General features: G+C 44.7%; 1 protein-coding gene across 5 annotated transcripts in view; it reads right to left on the bottom strand.

Annotated features, from left to right (window-relative positions):
* The window catches only part of EVC2 (EvC ciliary complex subunit 2), a 144,927-nt gene that overhangs the window by 11,474 nt on the left and 112,856 nt on the right, over positions 1-20,597 (bottom strand). For 4 of the 5 annotated variants that reach the window (XM_082462748.1, XM_082462751.1, XM_082462749.1 and 1 more), the window contains 3 exons: positions 16,094-16,321; positions 6,975-7,192; positions 4,134-4,221 (listed from right to left, as the gene is read on the bottom strand). In XM_082462748.1, the coding sequence (XP_082318874.1) occupies positions 4,134-4,221; positions 6,975-7,192; positions 16,094-16,321 (534 nt within the window). Of the gene's footprint in view, positions 1-4,133; positions 4,222-4,795; positions 4,904-6,974; positions 7,193-16,093; positions 16,322-20,597 lie in introns of all 5 variants that reach the window. The other variant, XM_082462752.1, reaches the window with a different exon arrangement.

The following is a 20,597-nucleotide window of genomic DNA, read 5'->3' on the forward strand; positions in this document are numbered from 1 at the left end:
GACTGATGGATAGATGGGTGGATGGATGGATGTGTAGACAAATAGACAAGTGAATGGATGGATGGATAGACAGACAGATGAAGTGATGGACAGATGGATGGATGGACATGACTATAAAAATGAGATCATAATCCACATAAAATACTATTTGGTTTATGTATTTATTTTGTTGATTGCCTGCTTTCCCCACTAGAATATCAGCTCCTGAGGGCATGGGCTTTATCTGTTTTGTTTGCTGCTAAAATCCCAGTGCCTAGGATAGCACTTGCCACTTACTAGGAGCACAGTCAATATTTATTCAAGAACAAAGCCCGTTTAGAAGATCTTAAGCTGAATCTAAGTCATCCTTTACGTGGTTAGAAAAGAATGCCACTCTGTTGTCTACAGTGGCTGCAGTCATGCTGGAGCGCCAAGGGAGAAAGGAGGTGAGTTCAGTGAGGACCACAGATGGGGTCCCAGCCTCTCCCCACAGCACAGGGAAACTTCCTGCCTTGTGGGGTTAGTACCATTCATTTTTAAATGAGGACCCCCTTCCCGTTTTATTCATGAAGCAATTAGGAAATATTTTGCTTTAAAGGGAATTGTGCAGTAGCATGAAATGGAATGAGTAGAACCTTTAAAGGGAAAAAAACCCTGATTTTACACCAGCCCCCACTGACTGGCTATGGGACCCCGGCTAAGTCACATCACCTCTCTGACCCTCAGTTTCTTCATCTGTCAAGCGCTGATCCTCTCCATGCCTCTCCTCAACGCTGGGCTGATATCAGCCGCTGTTTGTATCATCACCATCACAGAAGGGCTGATGGATTTGCAGTAGTGCCCTGGGGAGGCTCTTCCCACTGCCAGGGTCCCCAGAGCAATGGTGAGCATTAACTGGGATGATGTGTGATGTGTCTAGCACAGAGCAGGCATCCGAGAGTGTTATTTTGATATTGTGATAAATATGCAAAAAAGGAGGAGTTGGCAAAGTTGCATAAATATGAAAACATGGGTGCTCGTGTGGAAACTATCCTTCATGCAAATTTTGTAATTCAAACTATGCTGTCCCTAAGGCAGTGTAATCGTGAGGAAATAAAACAAAAGAGAGAGAGACAGAGACAGAGAGATCACAAGAGAAAGAAGAAGAAAAAGAAGGAGGAAGAGGAGAAGGAGAGGGAGGAGGAGTAATTAGAAAGAGTAGGAGGAGGAACAGGGAGGGAGGGAGACAGGGAGGGAGAACTGGGCCTTCCTGGTTATCATCTCGCCTGGTACAAGGAAAAAACAGGTAAAATACAGGAGTCCTCTAAACAGGGAGTGATGGTTAACTTTACAGGTCATCATGTCTGGGCCACAGTGTCAAGATATTTGGACAAACATCATTCTGGAGATTTCTTTGAAGGAGCTTTTGGATGAGATTAACATTTAAGTCAGTGGACTTAAAGCAGATTGCTTTGATGTGGGTGGGCTCCATCTAAGCAGGTGAAGGCCCAAACAGAACAAAGAATGACCTCTGAGCCACAGGGAATTCTGCCAGTAGTGGGCCTTTGGACTTGAACTGTAACATCAGCTCTTCCCTGGGTCTCCAGCCTGCTGGTCTACCCTGCCAGCCTATTTGGACTTGCCACTCTCCATAATCACATGAGCTAATTCCTTACAGTAAATCTCTCTCTCCCTCTCTCCCCCCAAGTCTTTGTGGTTCTGTTTCTCTGAAAAATCCTCACTAATACACAGGGGCTGGAAAAGAAACAAATCAGTTGAGTAGACTTTGCTGAGGGTACTCTACAAGGCACAGGGTTGGGGGCAGAGAAGAACCACCCCCTGACCATAGGGCCAATTCTTTAGCAGAGTTCACAGTTTAAAAGAGCCAACAAATCAGAAATGAATCTGGATGAAATTCCACATGTGACACTTTGGCCGCCTGTCAATTCTCTTAGTTACAAAGAAGAAAGCGGGGGTTGGGGGGGGTGGGCAATCAGAGTGAGTGTGGAGATGGCTCAGTTCCCCCAGAGACCCAGGCCAGAGGCAGCATGTGCTCTGCAGGGAAACTGAGCAAAAAGAGTACACCCTGTGTAGTCACCTACCCCAGGCTGAATCCTGAGCTCCAAGGAGAGGCAGTGAGCCCTGGAGCCCTCACGCCACCAATCTGGGCATGGTTCCTCTATTTGAAAAATGGAGAACATAGTCCCCATTTCCCAGCTTTCTGCAAGGATTAAATGAATAAGAGATATGAGCACCCGGGATGATAGTGCACAGTAGGTGTTCTAGAAACTTCTGCTCCCTCCCCCACCCCCACTTTGGAGCTCAGGCTGAAAGATGTGGGGTAGGAAGAATGTGGGTTCCAATCTGAGCTTCACCTGGCTCCTCAGTGTGAATTGGGCAACAATTTCCCCTCTGGAGGACCTGTCTGTAAGGGGGTGATGATAGAACTGCCTGTCAGTGAGATGAGTGGCAAGTACTCTCCTGGGTCCTGCCATGGGTGGGTGCTCCTCTCTTGTTGTAAATATCTAGAAAGCCCAGGTCAGCTCTCATGTCAAAGAGGAAGGAGCACGTTAGACTCACCACTGACCTTGACACATAACCTTGGCTTCCTGTGCGGTGCAATTGCCAGAATAATGGCTTCTAAGATGTCCACACCTCAGTCCCAGAACCTGTGAATATGTCATCTTACATGGCAAAGGGACTTTATGATTAAGCTTAAAGATCATGAGCTGAGATTATCCTAGATTATGCAGGTGGTTTCAACCTCATCATCGCATGGGTCCTTAAAAGCAGAGAACTTTCCTCGCTGTGGTAGGTCAGAGAGAGATGTGATGATAATGGAAGAGGCATCCGAGAGATGCGATTTGTTGGCTTTAAAGATGAAGGAAGGGATCCATAAACTAAGAAATGCAGATGCCTCTAAAAGCTGGGAACAGCCCTCAGCTGACAGCCAGCAAGGAAGTGGGGACCTCAGTCCTACAACCGCAATGAACTGAATTCTGCCAATTACTAGAATGAGCAGGAAACAGATTCTCCCCAGAGCCTGAGAAAGAGTACAAACCTGCCGACACTGATTTTGTCTGGCTAAACCCACGTAGGACTTCTGACCTACAGAACTAGAAGATAATAAATTTGTGTTCTGTTAAGCCACTAAATTGGTGGTAATTTGTTATAGCAGCAGTAGGAAACTAATACAAGTGGGAAGCTGCATGTGCCTGTGGACAGCTGTGGCCAATTCTGCTGGCTGGGCACCTGAAAGTGTCCCCACCCTTTCTCCTTGCTGGCTGTCTTTGGAGGTCGAGGAAGAGGTGTTGGTTTGCAGCCTCCCTCGTGGCCGGGGGGTCCACGGGCTGGGTCTCCTCAGGACGTGAGTAAAATTTACTTCAGGGACTTGGGGGCATGTACTTTCTTGGAAAGAAAAGACAGCAGGCTGATTGTGTTCTACCTTTACCTTCTTGACCTGAACATAGACACAGTGGCTGGAACTCTAAGAAGGAGAGGTGGCAAGAATCACAGAACAGGACTGTGACCTCACTGAACTGAAGCAAGGGCTGCGACACCTACCTCCTGACGGCTTGTGATTGGCATAAGCCACTGTCACAAATCACGTTTGCTGGAACTCACAGAACTCAGGAAGCCCACCTTTAGATGCACATAAAACACAACTAGTAGCAGACTTATGTAAGTAACTCTACATATGGCTCTATGCACATAGCCTCCGGGCTCTGTCTTGGGAAGGCTGTTGAGAGCTGCAGCTGTGGCCAAGAATGAGACAGATCACCCAGTCTCAACACAGAAAAGTTGAAATGTAGGGTGCAATCTCACTGGACTCCTTACATGGCCCAGATTTCAGTGACCAACTTTGTTCCTGGTGGAACCTACTCTGCATATATTAAACTTACTTAAGACTGAGAAGAAGAAGGTTTGGGTGCCTGCCTAATTACAGAATCTGACCAGGGCAATGATTACTATTGTCATTGCTGCTGCCGTGACCCCCGATCAAATGTCCTCTATGTGCTGGCCCTGGGCCAGGCGTTTTCACAGATCCGCTCGGCAGCTCCCAAGGTTCGTGTTATCATCCCCATCCTGAGGGTGAGGAAACGTGGACTCTGAGAAAAGGGTGAAGTGACGAGCTGGCAAGGGATGGACCCAGGACATGGCAAACTTGTTCTCACCTGGCCGTACAGGGTCACAAAGGTGTCCGTCTCCATATTCTCCAGCAAATCTTCAAGCATGACACTGTTCTCTTGCTCCTCTCTCAAACTAGAGTGAAAACAAAATCTACATGAGTCCAGTTTTGTTATAAAGCTAGTTATTTAAATCCTAGTTATTTAAATAACAAAGGATCACAAATCTAATCAACATGATTTAAAAAAAAAAAAAATCCATCCAAAGAGGTGGCCAGAAGAAGCTCGCTGCTTTTTAGCTAGATTACCTTGCAAATAATGTATCAGGGAGGGCTCACCAGGATGGAGAGCTCCTCGAAGCAAGAAGTTTTGTGGGAGCCACATGGAGACTTTTCTGTGGCTTTGCAGGGCAATCTGTGATCTGCATGGCTATTAGCATAACTGATGCCATCTTGGGCCGCCCTTACTCCTGTCCTTCTGCTGACCCACCTAGGACTGTACAGTGAATCAGTTCTCTGTCATCAAGGGCTTTGTAGTTAATAGATATTGTTCAATAATCATTAGGATCAGGTAGCCTCTATGCTTTGTTAGTCCCCAGACAAGGATGAAAACCTTCCCTGAAGTATTCCTGGCACCCATGAGACTAGTTACCCATTCATAAATCTTGACTTAGGAATGCACGTCCTATTTCCAAGCACCTACCCCCATACCCTAGGTTAACTATAAAATTGTCCCAATGGCCCCTTGGTGGTGCGGAATGCAGCTGTGAAGCCTTCTGGATTATTGTCTGCTTGATCCCACCCTGTGAGTATGTTACCCTAGATAAACAGATCCATTGGTTGTATGGAGCTGCCTGCCTTGTTTTTCGGTCTCAAGATGCCTGCTCAGTTCGGTGGGCACTTTTCGTTCCCTCTGACCTCCAACTGTGATCCTAATTTGAAAATTCTCAGTATTAGTTGTCATGCTTGTGCTCAAGAACACCAAGATCTGGAGTCTTCAATTACCATGTGCCCTTGTGTTGAAGCGGGCCCAGGACCATCTCCCAAGGATGGACCTGACTCTGATCACAGAGGCTGGGTGGGACCTTATCACACGAGGTCTCTATCAGGCTTCTTGACTTCCCCACAGGGAGGTCCTCCCAGCCTATCCCTCAGCCAATCAAAGTTGGCATCTTGGGTTATCCATCCTGCATTCCTGCTGGTTAATACAATCCAAACCCAATCTGCAGGTACAATTCATACAAAAACCTTGATCACCAGCAGTTTCCTCCATGAAGCATGGAATACATTACTAAAATCCTAAATCAAGTCTAAACAAAGTCAACATCTCTGAGCATTTTCCTCTGATCAAACAGATTCAGTCTCTTATGCAATTATTTCAATGGAAAACAGAACTGCACTTTGATGTTGTGTTTACACAGAAAAGCGTAATCAAATACGTTAAAATAACCTGTAATCTCACCACACAGAAATCACATCTATTACAATTTGGCCTATTTTCTTCAGTTAATTTGTGTGTATGTTTTCAAAAATGAAATCATGCTGTATATATAGTTTTCACCCTGTCCTTCACATGTCAACATTATATTCACAATGGAAAATTACGAAGCTGTTAGAAATTATGTTTTCCAGAAGATATATGTACCTCTATGTTCACTGCAACACTATTTACAATAGCTAAGATATGAAAGCAACCTAAGTGTCCATCCATAGATGAATGGACAAAGAAGATGTGGTATATATACACAATGGAATATTATTCAGCCGTAAAAAAGGATGAAATCTTGCATTTGGAGCAACATGGATAGACCTGGAGGGTATTATGTTAGGTGAAATAAGTCAGACAGAGACAAACAAATACCATATGGTTTCACTTATATATATGCAATGTAAAAAACAAAACAAACGAACAAACAAAACAGAAACAGACTCATGGATACAGAGAACAAACCGGTGGTTGCTGGGTTGGGTTGGGGGGAAGGGGGGGTGGGAGGAAAGTCAAAATAGGTGAAGGGGATTAAGAGATACAAACTTCCAGCTATAAAATAAATAAGTTATGGGGATGTAATATACACATAGGGAATATAGTCAGTAATACCTTAACAACTTTGAATGGTGATGGATGGTAACTGGTTTTACTGCAGTGATCATTTCATAATGTATAAAAATATTGAATCACTATGTTGTACACCTGAAACTAATATAATCTTGTATGTTAATTATAACTCAAAAATAAAATAAAATACCTAGACTCTGTAAGGGAAAAAATATTTTTTTCAACAGTTCTTAATGCCATGGGCAAAGGCTAATTGTCTAATTAATTGAAAAAGAATGCAAAAAACAACAACAAAAAAGATCAGGGGGTTCTGTCTGTTTTATAATTTTACAAAAGCAGGATATAAATATTATGTTTATATGTTTATATGTATTATGTAATATGTTTATTATGTTTATGGTGAGGCTTGGGTAAGGCCTGCATCATGCCAATGTCAATTCCTGCTCTGGATAATTTGTTGTTATCCTGTGAGATGTTGCCATTGGGGGAAGCTGGGTGACGGGCCATAGAACCTCTGCACTATTTTTTTCAACTTCTTGTGAGTCTATAATTATTTCAAAATAAAAAGCTGAAAAATATTATCTTCCGTAAAACCTCAATATTAAATATTCAATAGAAATTAAATATTAATAGACATTAAACAATGAAGTATAAAAAGATGTCAGGGAAGAAGCCTGTTACGAAGTTAGCAGCTCATGCCTGAGTGCTGGGAGGACCTCTCAGACGGGAGCACGACAGCCCAGGTGGGCCTTATCCCGCTGAGTCTGAGAGGTCAGGTGCCCCCCTGGCCTGTGGGGACTGAGCCTACACACTGCCCTTGGGCCCTTGGCTCACCTCTGCTGGTGATGCTCCAGTAGCTTCTGACCCTTGCTCAGGGCCCGTCGCAGGACAGCCGAAACCTGCCTTTCAGAATCCGTCTCCTCCTCCGGCTCGTGCAGAAGCCCAGGCCCCTCACCTGCCCACTGCTGCCGACTCTCCAGGGCCCGCTGCAGCTGGGCCGCCTCCTGGTGCGCCAGCTGGTCCTCCAGCTTCCTCTCCAGCTCCTGGAGCTCCTGCACACAGAGGGGCAGGTGATGAGCCCAAGGCAGGTGGACCGCAGGATAAAATCCACCCTGCTTGGCACGGCGCTGCAAACCTGGCACCACCTCGTCTTGCTGCCTCCCGGATCTGGCCGTGCCAAACAGCGCGACGAGACTGCATCTGGGTCTCTCACACCTCCGTGCCTTTGCACACACTGTACACCCACCTGCAGGGCCTTTCCCCGTTTGCCTGGCCAACTCTGAGTCTTCTTTCAAGGACTGGCTTTAGAAGATCCTCCTCAGGAAAGGGCTGTTTTGTGTTGGCTCAGCCTGTGGACTCTGATGTTACTAGCTGGAGATGCCCGGGGGTCCTCACCTGGTCCACGCTCCTTGGGGCAGCGCCCACAGACATCTTCCTGATGGGCTGATGTCAAAGTTGAACCGGCCCTTGTGGTTCTTATGATTGCAAGACTCACCTCAGCAACAACCATCAAGGAGCTTGAAAAAACAAGGTTTATTACTCACACGCCCTGGAGGGTACATGGCACACCCGGGCCACACAGCAGGGTCACAAAGAGAGAGAGCACATGGCCCTGGGGCCTGCCTTTTGGATGGCCGAGGGTGGGGTGCCTAGTGTTTCACTGGTTCACTCTTTGTTGGTGGATTTAAATCATAATAAGAGCAGGAATTAAAGGTGCAGGGAGGGCAAAGTAGGGTCACTCAAGAGGTCAGGTATATAGGTCAACCAGAGCTTTCCAAAAAAGGGGAACTTCATGGGTGGGGCAGCCTGGCTTTTATCTAGTTGTTTAGTTGGCAACCTGTTTATTTTCAGACGATGTCTTTGAAATGGATGTCTCGACAATCAAAAGCTGAATGCCAGGCACTTATATTACAATCAAAAAAGCTAATTGTCAGGCACTTACTACTGGCTCCCTGAGTCCCCTGGGAGATGCAGACTCCCCCCCCTCAACTCTCCACTCACCATCCCTCGTATTTTCCTGTTACAGACTGAATGAATATTTGTGGTCCCTCAAAATCCACATGCTGAATCCCTAATCCCCAGTGGGATGGGGCTTGGAGGTGTGGCCTTTGGGGGTAATTAGGTTTAGATAAAGTTACAAGGATGGGGCGCCCAAGATGGGATTAGTCCCCTTACAGAACGAGGAAGAGACCAGAGCTCCCTCTCTCTGCCATGTGAGGACAGAGGGAGAAGGCAGCCATCTGCAAGCCAGCAAAGATTCTTCTCAACAGAAACAGAATCAGCCGGCACTTTGATCTTAGCCTTGCCAGTCTCCAAAACTGTGAGAAGATACATGTCTGTTATTTAAGCCCTGCAGTCTATGGTATTTGGATACAGCAGCATGAGCACGTTAGGACAGTGCTCCATTTTCTGCTAGAGTGTGAGCTCCTGGGGGGCAGGGCTGCATTTCCATCCCCCGACCTGCAGCACACGGCAGCTGCCTGGCAGCTCCCACCTGTTTCTCAAACACATGGGTTACCAGCACATATCCTACATGGCGAAGGCTGTGCTGGACCAGCGACCATGGATAACACCTAACACTGACAGTACTCAGGTCAAGCCTGACCCACTCTAAGCGCTCTGTGTATATTCATCTCACTGAATCCTTATAACAACTGTAAGGAATATATACTTATTTTCCCTGTTACAAATGATGCAACTGAGGCAGGGAGACAAAGTAATCTTCCAGGTCATGCAATTCTTAAGTGGCAGAACCAGAATATGGGGCCAGGCCAGCCGGCTCCAGGGTTTGTGTCCTTAACCCCCAGGCTATACTGTCTCTCACTGGCCAAACAGAAGAAACCTGCATTCTGAGGCCACCAGTCAGAGAATCTGGGTACGAGAGACTGTCCACAGCCTGCTTAGATGGGTAAGAGAGGGTAGGCAGGAAGGTCCCAAGCCTTGTAAAATGCAGACACATCGAACCTATTATTCACCAACTGGCCAGTGTTCTATGTGGGGTGGTGTGAGGATGGGGCTTAATCGTAAGAGGCCTTGGATAGGTGTCATCAGGAGATGGTGGCCCTTGGTCCTCCTAAATTTTGTGCAAAATGGTCTGCCTTTCTGCAGAGGGGGCCAAAGCTTGCATCAAGTGCTCAGAAGGGTCTCAAAGTTCCCCAGAGGCTCAGAAACACTACTCAGAAACCAAGGCAGAAGAGAAAATGGCCAGAGAGGTAAACTGAAGTCGTAGTGTGGAGAGCGCATGGGTTGTGCCTTCAGGGCCGTGGAAGCTTTGGAATGCTCTGAGCGTGGGCTACCATCACGCTGAGATTTCCAATTATGACCAGCCTTCTCATTGCTGCGTCCCAAATTGGAAACATAACCAAACACAGCATTTCCAGCAGCACTAATGAGTTTCCCGCAGCGTGTTCTGTCAGCACGCCTGGAGCCTGGTCACGGACCAGACTTCCACCGAGGTGCCAGCCCCCAGCCCACAGTGTGGGGAAGGAAAGGACAAACCCACGCCAGCCAGTGTCCCCAAAACAGGCAGAGCACAGAGAGCTGGCGAGTCACACTTTGGTTTTCCGAGACCAGGTTAGCCCTGGTTAGGAACAGGAAACAAGGTGGGAACCTGGTATCCTGCAGGTTCTAAGATGCTGATGGGAGGTTCTCCCAGAGGTCAGTCCTCCTCCAAACCCCTGCCACTTAGCACAACTGGAATCCAAGATTCGGTTCTAGAACTGTCTTCCTTAATGCCTGCTCTCTTCACTAGAGTTTAGATGCTCAGGTAGGGACTCTGGGACTGTCTTGTTCATCCTTCTCCCCAGCAGGAAGCAGGCACCTGGCTTGTGGAAGGAGTCACAGTAATCAGCTTCATCTTACTATTAATAATAATAACGGCAATTAGCACATACCGAATGTCCACCTTGTGCTAGATTTGATTCACGCTGTCTTTACATGAATTAATTTATTTAATCTTCACAAAACAGCACAAGGTAGTCCCATTTTATCGATAAGGTAGCTCAGGTGCAGACAGTGCAAGGAGATCTCCTGAAGTTCCAAGAACCCGAGAGAGGAGTGATTTTAAGTTTCTCTGACTCTGGGCCCCATCTCTCGCTTCTATTGTCTCTGGAAAGCATTCTGTAGGCATCTTTTGAATGAATGGATGGTTGGACAGGTGGACAAATGATGATGATGATGAAGACAGACAGACAGACAGGCAGATAGAGAGACAGTTCCAGGCCTTTTGTTGGGCACGAGGGATGCTGGGTGAATGAGACATGGCCCCTAGACTCTGGAAACTCACGGTCTAGCATGGGAGACAGTTGTTCAAACACAGTAACAGTGACAGTAACAGCCTGTCTCTGGGAATCGAGATGGAGAGTTATTTGAGTACAGAGCTGGGAGAGACCAACTCTGTCCAAGGGAATCATGGATGGCTTCACAGAAGAGGCAACATGAGGCTTGTCTTAGAATATGGAGAGGAGTTTGCAGGTGGGCAGCAGAAGCATTCTAGGCAGAGGTCTTTCCAAGGAATGGAGGCCTGAATGTGTCTCAAGTGTTCAGGAAGCTGCAAGAAGGTCCAGGGGCTAAAATGCAGAGTCTGAGGGAGGGAGGGGTAGAGGGTAAATATTAAAATATGGAGCTGGGAATGGGGCTGTCACTGATCATTTTTATTTTTCAGAAAGGCTCCTCTGGCTGCGGTGTGGAGGAGACTGCAGAGGGAAGGAGGAAGGCAGGTGGAAATCAATGTCAGGACAGGAGCCAGGCTTTGCAAGCAGGAGTTGTGGGCTCTGCTTTCCAGCTGTGGGACCCTGGTGAAATGCGTTAACCGTCCTAAGCCTCAACTCCATCTGCAGAATGGGAATAAAAGCATCCTGGGGTTGACAGAAAGTTTACACACTTAACACGATGCCTCGGACTTAACGAGAGCTCAGTTAGTGCAAGCTACTCTTGGTGTGATTTTTGGTTTTCAGATTTGTCTGAATAGTGAAGCTGAGTGGCAAAGGTCAGAAGTGAGAAAATTCAGGCAGGATTGACAGACTGGGTGACTGGCAGCAAGTGGGCAGTAAGGCAGAGGGGAGAAGAGAAAGATGTCCAGTCCAGGCTTGGAAAAGTGGATATGCAGCCACTTAAATTGAAATGCAAATACAGTGGGTACAGTTAGTCTGGGGTCACATTATCAGTTATGAGTAAGTCCATCCCATTTAAATTTGCCCATGATTCATTTATGCATTTGCCTATGTCCCAATTTCACAAAATGAGTCTAAATCTTTCATCAAGTGAGGGGAACTTGATATAGTTTTCTTAGGAGTCATTGCTTCCAAAGCATTTCATTTCATGCTTTTTAAAATTCTCCTGAATGTGTAACAGCTTAAAAGCCCGTTCCCAATGGGAAAGTGGTTTTCCCAGAATGATCAGATTGCAGAATGAAAGTCTAATATCAGGAGCAAAGTGACAGGTTTGTCTTCCCTCCAAATGCAAATCTTCACTCCAAAAACACCCGGCATCGTATCCATCGCTTTACCAGGAATTTAATAATGCAGCATCCTCTGATTTATTATCAGTTGCTTCCAATTCAGGACACATTAACTCATCTATTCTAAACACACTTGAGAATAAGAAAGCTTTGATGTCACTCAAAAGGGCTTTAAGATAAAATTGAAAATGTCAGTGTTGTGCTGCCCAATTACTAATGGGAATAAGGGTTGTTGCAAGTGGAAAGGGCCATTAGGTGTCTTAGGGCTGAACTGAGGTGCTTCTCAGAGCATTTATGATGAAGAGATGCACTGGGAACTGAAAGCCAGAGGTTCCTAGTGTCTTATTTTGTTCCTAATTTGTTTTTTTGTTGTTTTTTTTTAACATCTTTAATGGAGTATAATTGCTTTACAATGGTGTGTTAGTTTCTGCTTTATAACAAAGTGAATCAGTTATACATATACATATGTTCCCATATCTCTTCCCTCTTGCATCTCCCTCCCTCCCACCCTCCCTATCCCACCCCTCTAGGTGGTCACAAAGCACTGAGCTGATCTCCCTGTGCTATGCGGCTGCTTCCCAGTAGCTATCTATTTTACGTTTGGTAGTGTATATATTTTGTTTGATACATGACCTTGGACCTGCCCTTCCTCTGAAGGCCTCACCTGCTTCACCTATAATTCCCGACAGTGGCCACCTCCATGCCAACCACCCGGCAGCGATACTTACGGTGGGTTTTGGGTAAACATCCTGCAGGTATTTCCTCCTATTATTAATTTGCTAAGGAGTCTTACGTTGGATGGGTGCTGAATTCAGTAAAATACTTGTTCTGTATATACTGAAATGATCATAGGAGTCATTTCTTTAATCTGTTAATCTAATGAATTTTGTACATGAATGTTTTAATGTTAAACCAACCTTACATTCCTGAGAAAAACTCAGTCTGGTCATGCTGTATTAAATCCTTTTTACAGATGGCTGGGTTAGGTCAATACTTTGTTTATGAATTGTACATCTATGCTCAAAATAAGACAACTGTAATTGTACTTTCTCATACTATTCATGTCTGGTTTTGGTGTCAAGGTTATCTGAGCTTCATGAAATGAGGAATATTCCCTATTTTCTTTAACATCAGAAATAATCCTTATATGAGATTGGAAAAACTTGCTACCTTAAGGTCTGGTGGAGCTCACCTGTAAAACTATCAAGGTAAGATATCTTTGCATGTGTGTCAGAAGATTTCAAAACTATTGAATCAATTTCTTTCATGGTAATAGAACTATACAGATTTTTTTTCTAGTTGAGCCAATTTTGGCGATCTATAGTTTTTTAGAAAATTTTCTGTTTCATTGCAGTGTCTGAAGTCATCTACATAAAATTATTGTTCATAGAATTCTCTTATTTTTTAAAACTCTAGGGCATCTATTGTTATGTTGCTTTTTATACTTCTGATATTACTTGTCCCTTATCTCTTTTTTAAATGGTCAGTCTTTCTGGATATTTGTGTATTTATTAGACATTTTTCAAAAAATTCAACATTTCACTTTATTGATTCTCTCTACTGTAGTTTTTTTTTTTTAATAATGGAGACATTCATTTTGGATTTTCCTACAGGATGGTAGTTATTATTAGTAGCTCACACTTATTTATTTTTTAAAAAAATTAATTTATTTATTTATTTATTTTTGCTGTGTTGGGTCTTCGTTTCTGTGCGAGGGCTTTCTCTAGTTGTGGCAAGCGGGGGCCCCTCTTCATTGCGGTGTGCGAGCCTCTCACTATCGCGGCCTCTCTTGTTGCGGAGCACAGGCTCCAGACGCGCAGGCTCAGTAGTTGTGGCTCACGGGCCTAGTTGCTCCGCGGCATGTGGGATCTTCTCAGACCAGGGCTCGAACCCGTGTCCCCTGCATTGGCAGGCGGATTCTCCACCACTGCGCCACCAGGGAAGCCTGCTACTGTAGTTTTGTTTTTAATTTTCTTTATGCTCCCTTCCTTCCCTCTACTTTCTACAGGTTCATTTGTGGTTGTTATCCCCCTAACTTTTTATATGATTTTAATTGTGAGCCTTTCTTCTTTTTCAATATAAGTTTAGGGCATAAATTCCTCTCTAAAAACTGCTTTAGCTGAATCCTGCAAATTTTGATACATCGTATCTACATTATTTTTCTGTTCTTTGAATTTTAAAATTTCCATTATGATTTCTTTGACCCATGAATTATTAAGAAGTATGCTTTAAAACTTCCAAAGTATGGAAGTTTTAATCTCTTAAGAAAACGGATTTAAACTTAATTGCCCTTTTTCAAAAAGGCAGTCAACAGGGTAATGCATGGTCAATTACTTTTTAACTGTTCTAATATGTGCTGAAGAAAAACGTATGTTCGTTAACCGTTGGCTGTGAGATTCTGCATGTGTATATTAAATACAGGTTGTTAAATGGGTGATTCAGTTCATCTATACCTTCACTGGTGTTTCATTTGATCAATGATCAACCACAGAAGGAGGTGTGCTGAAAGTTCCCACCATGATGAGAGATCTATCAATTTCTCCCTGTTGTTTGGTCAATTTTTCTTTTTGTTGTTTTGGGTCTTCTACTACATATAGGCAAGTTGAGAATCTCTCTGCTCTCTGGGTGAATGAAACTTTTAAATCATTTTGGAATTATCTTTAACTTTTAAAATAATTTCATAAATCATTATTTTATATTCTATACTGATAATTCAGACATCTAAAGTCTTTGGGGATTTTAATCTGTTGGTTTTTTGTTTCTCTTATATACAGGTCCTCCTGTCTTGCGTCTTTATGTGTTCAGTGACTCTTTAAATTTTAATTGAGAACTCATATTTGGCTGAACTTAATCTGTAGAAATCCTGAGGTGCCCAGATTGAGAATATTTTCCTCTGGAGAGGCTCCGCCTTAGCTTTAGCCATGCACCAGGGCAGGCAGCCCACCTGGACCTATTTAAACTTAATTTATCACCTTGGAGATTTCCCGACTGAATGGCTAAAGTATTTTTGGATTCCTTCGTCACATTAGCAGAAGCCGTTGATGACAAATTCAGAGGAGACTCGCTCCCTCCTCTCACCCCCTGCCACCAGCAGGGCTGAAGATGGACAGGTTACCCTGGTGGCTCCTTTGACCACAGGTGGCTTTCTCCTCCTGCCTCACTGGGCATTCTGTCTCCTCAGGACATCCCGCAGCCCCATCTCCTAGTCCTTCAAATTAATCCCCTATCCCTGGGCGTTCTGGTCACCCTTTGCCCCTAGATTTCAGCCTCTGGATTTGCTTCTATCTCCCTCTATGAGTTCAGCTTCTCCAGGCTATCCTTAGCCCTTGGGGATTTTCCTCATTCTCTGGCGAACTCGTAAAGCATTAAAAAGTATGTTTATTTTTATTTACCCAGCGTTTGGATGTTTTGTGCTGGGATATCAACGAAGCTTCCCCTTCTTTCCTATCCCTACAAACAGGTGTCACAGTGCAGGGTGCACTATGTTTGCTGGAAAAATAGCTTGGACTCTTCAGAGTCTCATGTTATTTATGACTTCTGTAAAGAAATGACGGGAACCCCCATTAGCAAGATCAACCGGGATAGTCCATGAACGTGACCCAGGGGTCTGAAGTCAGAAAGGGATACATTTCTGGCTCCTGTCACTCATTAGCTCTGTGGACCTCGGAAAGAACTTGACCTGCCACCTGCCCGAATCTCATTTCTTTACTTGAGAATTGAGCACAGGAAAGGTACCGACTTCATGGCATGGTTTGATGATTAATTGGCATCATGTCTGACGAAGAGCATAACTGCAAAGCAGCATAAAATTGCAACTTATTAATAATCATGCTTAAATGATCATCTTAAGACGCACAATTAAGTAATGAATTGTTAACGCTTAAATGAGAGTACGCCCATTTCACAGCTCATTAGTGCTTGCCTGCCACACACGTGACACTCGATAAATGTGCGTTCCCTTTCCTCACTATAAGTAACTATTATAATATAATAATACATGAAATTCTAAAATTATACATACAGGGACTAAAATTAGTCCTCAAAACCGTTACGTCGGTAGCTTTTGTTTTATGAGTATACCTCTCACACCTTGAAAAAAAAGCAGCACGTAGGAAAAATGAGAATTTTGAAAATAAAAAATAATCCGTTATTTCGGAGCATTCATTGAAAGCTACACGGCTATTTTTCATAGTAGTATGAAAGAAACAATACTGCTGTTGGCTGCAAGAGGCATCCCAGTTTCCCAGATTTTAAAAATGTTAAAATTCAAAAGGTTTGCTTCCTTGGAGGCAATGAAATAGAGCAGCCTTGGGCTGCAAGGGTGCACCATGCTCCCATGTAGGTTTCCTCACTCAATCCTCTCCAAGACCCTGCAGTGGACACAGGACAGTGGACCACCCACCTAATGGTGGGAGAAGTGGAGGGGGCCACCAGAACGAAACACCCAGGTATGTGGTGCGGCCCCCGCGCCTTCCTTCCCAGGTCTGTCACTCACCGGGCTGTGTGACTCCAGGATCTGCGCACAGGCCGACTTGGTCAGGGTCTCTGATGCACTCAGCTCCTCCAGGAGCAGGTCCTGGATGGTCAGGAGGGCGGTGTACGCCCACAGGGTCTTGGCCATCCTGGCCGCCTTCTGGAACTGCAGGGAGACGAGGGACTCGGCAAAGCGTCCCTCCTGGGCCTCCAGCTGCTGCACCCTCTCGCGAAGCAACTCTCCTCGGACCTGGGAGGGGCCAGCCAGAGAACCAGAGAGCAGTAAGTGGAGGGACGGCGGAGGACAGAGCACGCGGCTTACAAAAGCACGGTATATTTATATTCCTGCAGGCAGGCAGCCAGTCTTCGATTCAGGATTCTGAGCAAGGTCTCAAGTAGTTACAAGGCAGCAGCGCTGGAATCTCAGTGCGCAGTTTAAGACAGCAAGGGCCTCTCTGCTTATAAAGATGCTGCGGGGCTTTCAGAGTCCAGCTGTTCATTCCACATTTATCACTCTCGGAGGTAAATCGAACTGCGTTGCTCTCCAGGGCAAAATCCTTCAAGCCTCCCCATCTTAAAGGATGAAAATTCAGTCTTCCTAACATAGCCCCTGAGGCCCTCCCTCCCCGATCCCAGCTAAGGTACAGCTGGAAAGGTCTGGTCTGTTCTGCCACCTCCACCCACATACCTGGGACTTCCATTACTCCTGACAGTTCAGGGCCCTGCACACCATGCACTTTGTGTCTATCAATCATCCGAGCTCTTTGCTATGATTCAAACATCCCGCATCTTTGTCCTCTTGAAAATTTCCTATTTGTCCTTTGCGTCTCTGGTTCCCAAGTGAGCTGCATCCTCACTCCACATCTGTCGCCCTCTTCTCTGTGTTTCCTTTGTCTCTCAAGCTCCTCTCCCCAGCTGGCACCACACTGTTTACCCACCAGGACAGAGCTCCTCCAGGGGAGGGCCCAACACCCGAGGGGCCCAGCAGCCTCTAGATGAGAGAATCCATTCACTATACGCATTCACTCAACTAAGTAGTTCATTCCAGCTTCTCTACGTTTTTTCTCTGCTATCACTACCTCTTACACTTTCTCTAGGAAACTTGCTACAGGGAAAAACCTAGTCTACTGCTTCTCTGATTTCACCACCCGAGCCCCTAAAGGTAGGTCCCTGTAAGTGTGCACCCCTCTCCCCTGCACAGGAAGCTAAAGTACAACCCCAAAAGTAGCCTACACAAGCATCATAGCTCGATGAAGCCTTTCATTTCATCTTTAAAGGTTTGTGGAATATATTCACAATAGCCAAAGTCAAAGCAACCCAAGGGCCCCTCAACAGACGTACGGATAAACAAAATGGGGTCTATCTACACAGTGGAATATTATGCAGCCTTAAAAAGGAAGGAAATTCTAGCACATGCTACAACATGGATGACATTATGCTGAGTGAAATCAACCAGTCACGAAAGGACAAATCCCGTATGATTCCACTTACATGAGTTTCCTAGAGTAGTCAAATTCATAGAGTCAGAAAGTAGGATGGTGGTTGCCAAGGGCTGGGGAGAGGAGGGGGTGGGAGTTAGTGCTTCATGGGGACAGAGTTTCAGTTTGGGAAGATTAAAAGTTCTGGAGATGGATGGTGGTGACAGCTGTATACAATGTGAATGTACTTAATGCCACTGAACTGGATACTGAAAAAATTGTTAAGGTGGTACATTTCATGTTACGTATATTTTACCACAATAAAAAAAATGGAAAAAAAAAAGCTTGTGGAATTTTGTTTCCTGCTACGTAACCTATTTTTAAGATTCATATGTTTATATTCAGAGGTTTTAAAGTAGCTGGCACAAGGGAAAATATTCACACGGCATAGAGGCTGGCAGAAGATGGTGGCCCGGGTTCTCCCATGGCTGCGCAATTTTCCTGTGCCCATTGTGTGTCCTTCAGAGGAAGGCAAATCCCAGTTTAAAAAGCTCAGATTTCACCTGTGTGATCTGTCCTTCAGGAAAAACTCTGCTGCAGGAAGGAGGGAAAAAGTGCCCCAAAGAAGCAAATAGCCCACTTTGGGTATTATTGGCTGGAAAAGAAAACTCTGCTGGGGGACCTGCAAAGGCTTCTTGGAGAGGTGGTGCTTACCACAGGCCACGGAGAAGGAAGGACAACAAGTGAAACTAGTTCTTCAAAGACACGCTGTGGGGACCTGCATATGTGGGTCACAAAGCAGCCCACTAGCAACAGGGGTCAGAGGCAATAACACACAGAACTATAGCATGAAAACAGCTTCTCTGGAAGAAGACACTTCATTTCCCTGCTTGAAAGGAAACATGAAGTCTTGTTATCAAAAGGATGCTACCAGACCCCAGTCTTTCCCTAGTTTGGAGCACCAGGTGACAGCCACTTGTGACAGCCCGGTGACCTGTTTCCATGGTAATTACGGATCACTGGCCTGCGCCTTCTAGGTGGGCTTTCTTCGTGGGCCAGCAGCCGTACTCAGCTTGTATGAAGGAGCCTGCACAGCTCGTAGGGGTGGTCCAATGTCCTTGCAAGACTGGGCGATGCCCTGTGAGAATGGGGCCCCAAGAGCGGTGTCTGAGTACTTCCTCATGGGGACACTTGGAAACTGAGTCTCTGAAGTGCTTTACAGATCCTAACAGTCTTCCAGCAAACTCTTTCTTCCCACAGTTATTTTTTTCACAGTAAGTTCACAAACAGAAAATATATTTACACCTTTGTTCATTCATCCAAAAAAATTTAATGAGCACCAAATATGTATAATATAAAGGAATGTGTGACGCACCCAGGGAATGGGGACGGGTGTGTCACCAGACATGTATCTAATCCTGAAAGAGCTCAGAATTGAGGAGGGAAGTAGGCACCATGGTGAAAGGCATAGGCTCCAGAGCCAGTACTCTAAATTTGTTTGACATTTTGGCACTTTAATTATCTAGATGATGGGGTGGGTGGCAATGTCTTTCCAGGCATAGAAATCAATTTTTCTATCTTAAATTTAAGCACTAATGATGTTTATTTAGCCAGGTGTTATGTTTATTTAGTTATGTTATGTTTATTTAGTCATGCACATGACTTAGCTTCTCTGAATTCTTAGCTTTGTCTTCTTGACTCGAAGAGTCCACCAGGTTCTCCCTGGCTTCCTTCCCCTGTGCGACGGCCTGGAAGCTCTTTCAGGGCCATACCCAGGACAGTCACAGGGCTCAACTCATTTGTTCCCTGTTTCTCAGGGATCACTTTTGACTGTTGTCCAGTGTTTTAAAAAAAACATTATTTCAAATTTTGTTCATTGTTTTTGTTTTGTTTTGTTTTAGGTGAGGGGATAATTTGATGCTTCAATTCCATTGTGGCCAGAAGCAAAATAAGTCCCTAGTAAGGTTATCTTGATTATTAAATAATCTACTACTTTGAGAAAACCATAATTCAAAAAGAGTCATGTACCAAAATGTTCATTGCAGCTCTATTTACAATAGCCAGGACATGGAAGCAACCTAAGTGTCCATCGACAGATGAATGGATAAAGAAGATGTGGCATATATATACAATGGAATATTACTCAGCCATAAAAGGAAACGAAATTGAGTTATTTGTAGTGAGGTGGATGGACCTAGAGTCTGTCATACAGAGTGAAGTAAGTCAGAAAGAGAAAAACAAATACCGTATGCTAACACATATATATGGAAACTAAAAAAAAAAAAAAAAAAAATGGTCATGAAGAACCTAGGGGCAAGACAGGAATAAAGACACAGACCTACTAGAGAATGGACTTGAGGATACGGGGAGGGGGAAGGGTAAGCTAGGACAAAGTGAGAGAGTGGCATGGACATATATACACTACCAAATGTAAAACAGATAGCTAGTGGGAAGCAGCCGCATAGCACAGGGAGATCAGCTCGGTGCTTTGTGACCACCTAGAGGGGTGGGATAGGGAGGGTGGGAGGGAGGGAGGTGCAAGAGGGAAGAGATATGGGGACATATGTATATGTATAACTGATTCACTCTGTTATAAAGCAGAAACTGACACACCATTGTAAAGCAATTATACTCCAATAAAGCTGTTAAAAAAAAAAACACACAAGAACAAATACTTGAAAGAAAATAAATGAATAAATAAATAAATAGTCTACTACTTTTAATTGACTACAACAGTGCCTGACACACTGAAGTGTTGAATGATAGCTAGCTGTTGTTGTTTATTGTTAGTATTAATTTTATTATCAAAGGTAGAACGTGTTGGTGCCAAAAAGGAGGTCCATATATAGTGCTATGATATTTTAGAGGATGGAAGAGGGGGAGGGGTCAGGGAAGGTTGTGAAGATATCAGCATTTGAACTGGATATTGAAGGATCCAGGCATTAAGGAAGAGGGAAGAGCACAACCAAAGGCACTGAGGCAGGAGTGTATGGGGTCCCTATGGGGTTAGTGAGAGGGTGAATTAGACCAAAGCTGAAAGGAAAAGTGGAAGAGAAGGACATAGAGGTCAGACAGAAACCGCATTACAGAGACCCTCACTGCCAAGGG

Source organism: Balaenoptera physalus (genome assembly GCF_965194825.1).
Source record: "Balaenoptera physalus genome assembly, chromosome: 5".
NCBI classification, from domain to species: domain Eukaryota; kingdom Metazoa; phylum Chordata; class Mammalia; order Artiodactyla; family Balaenopteridae; genus Balaenoptera; species Balaenoptera physalus.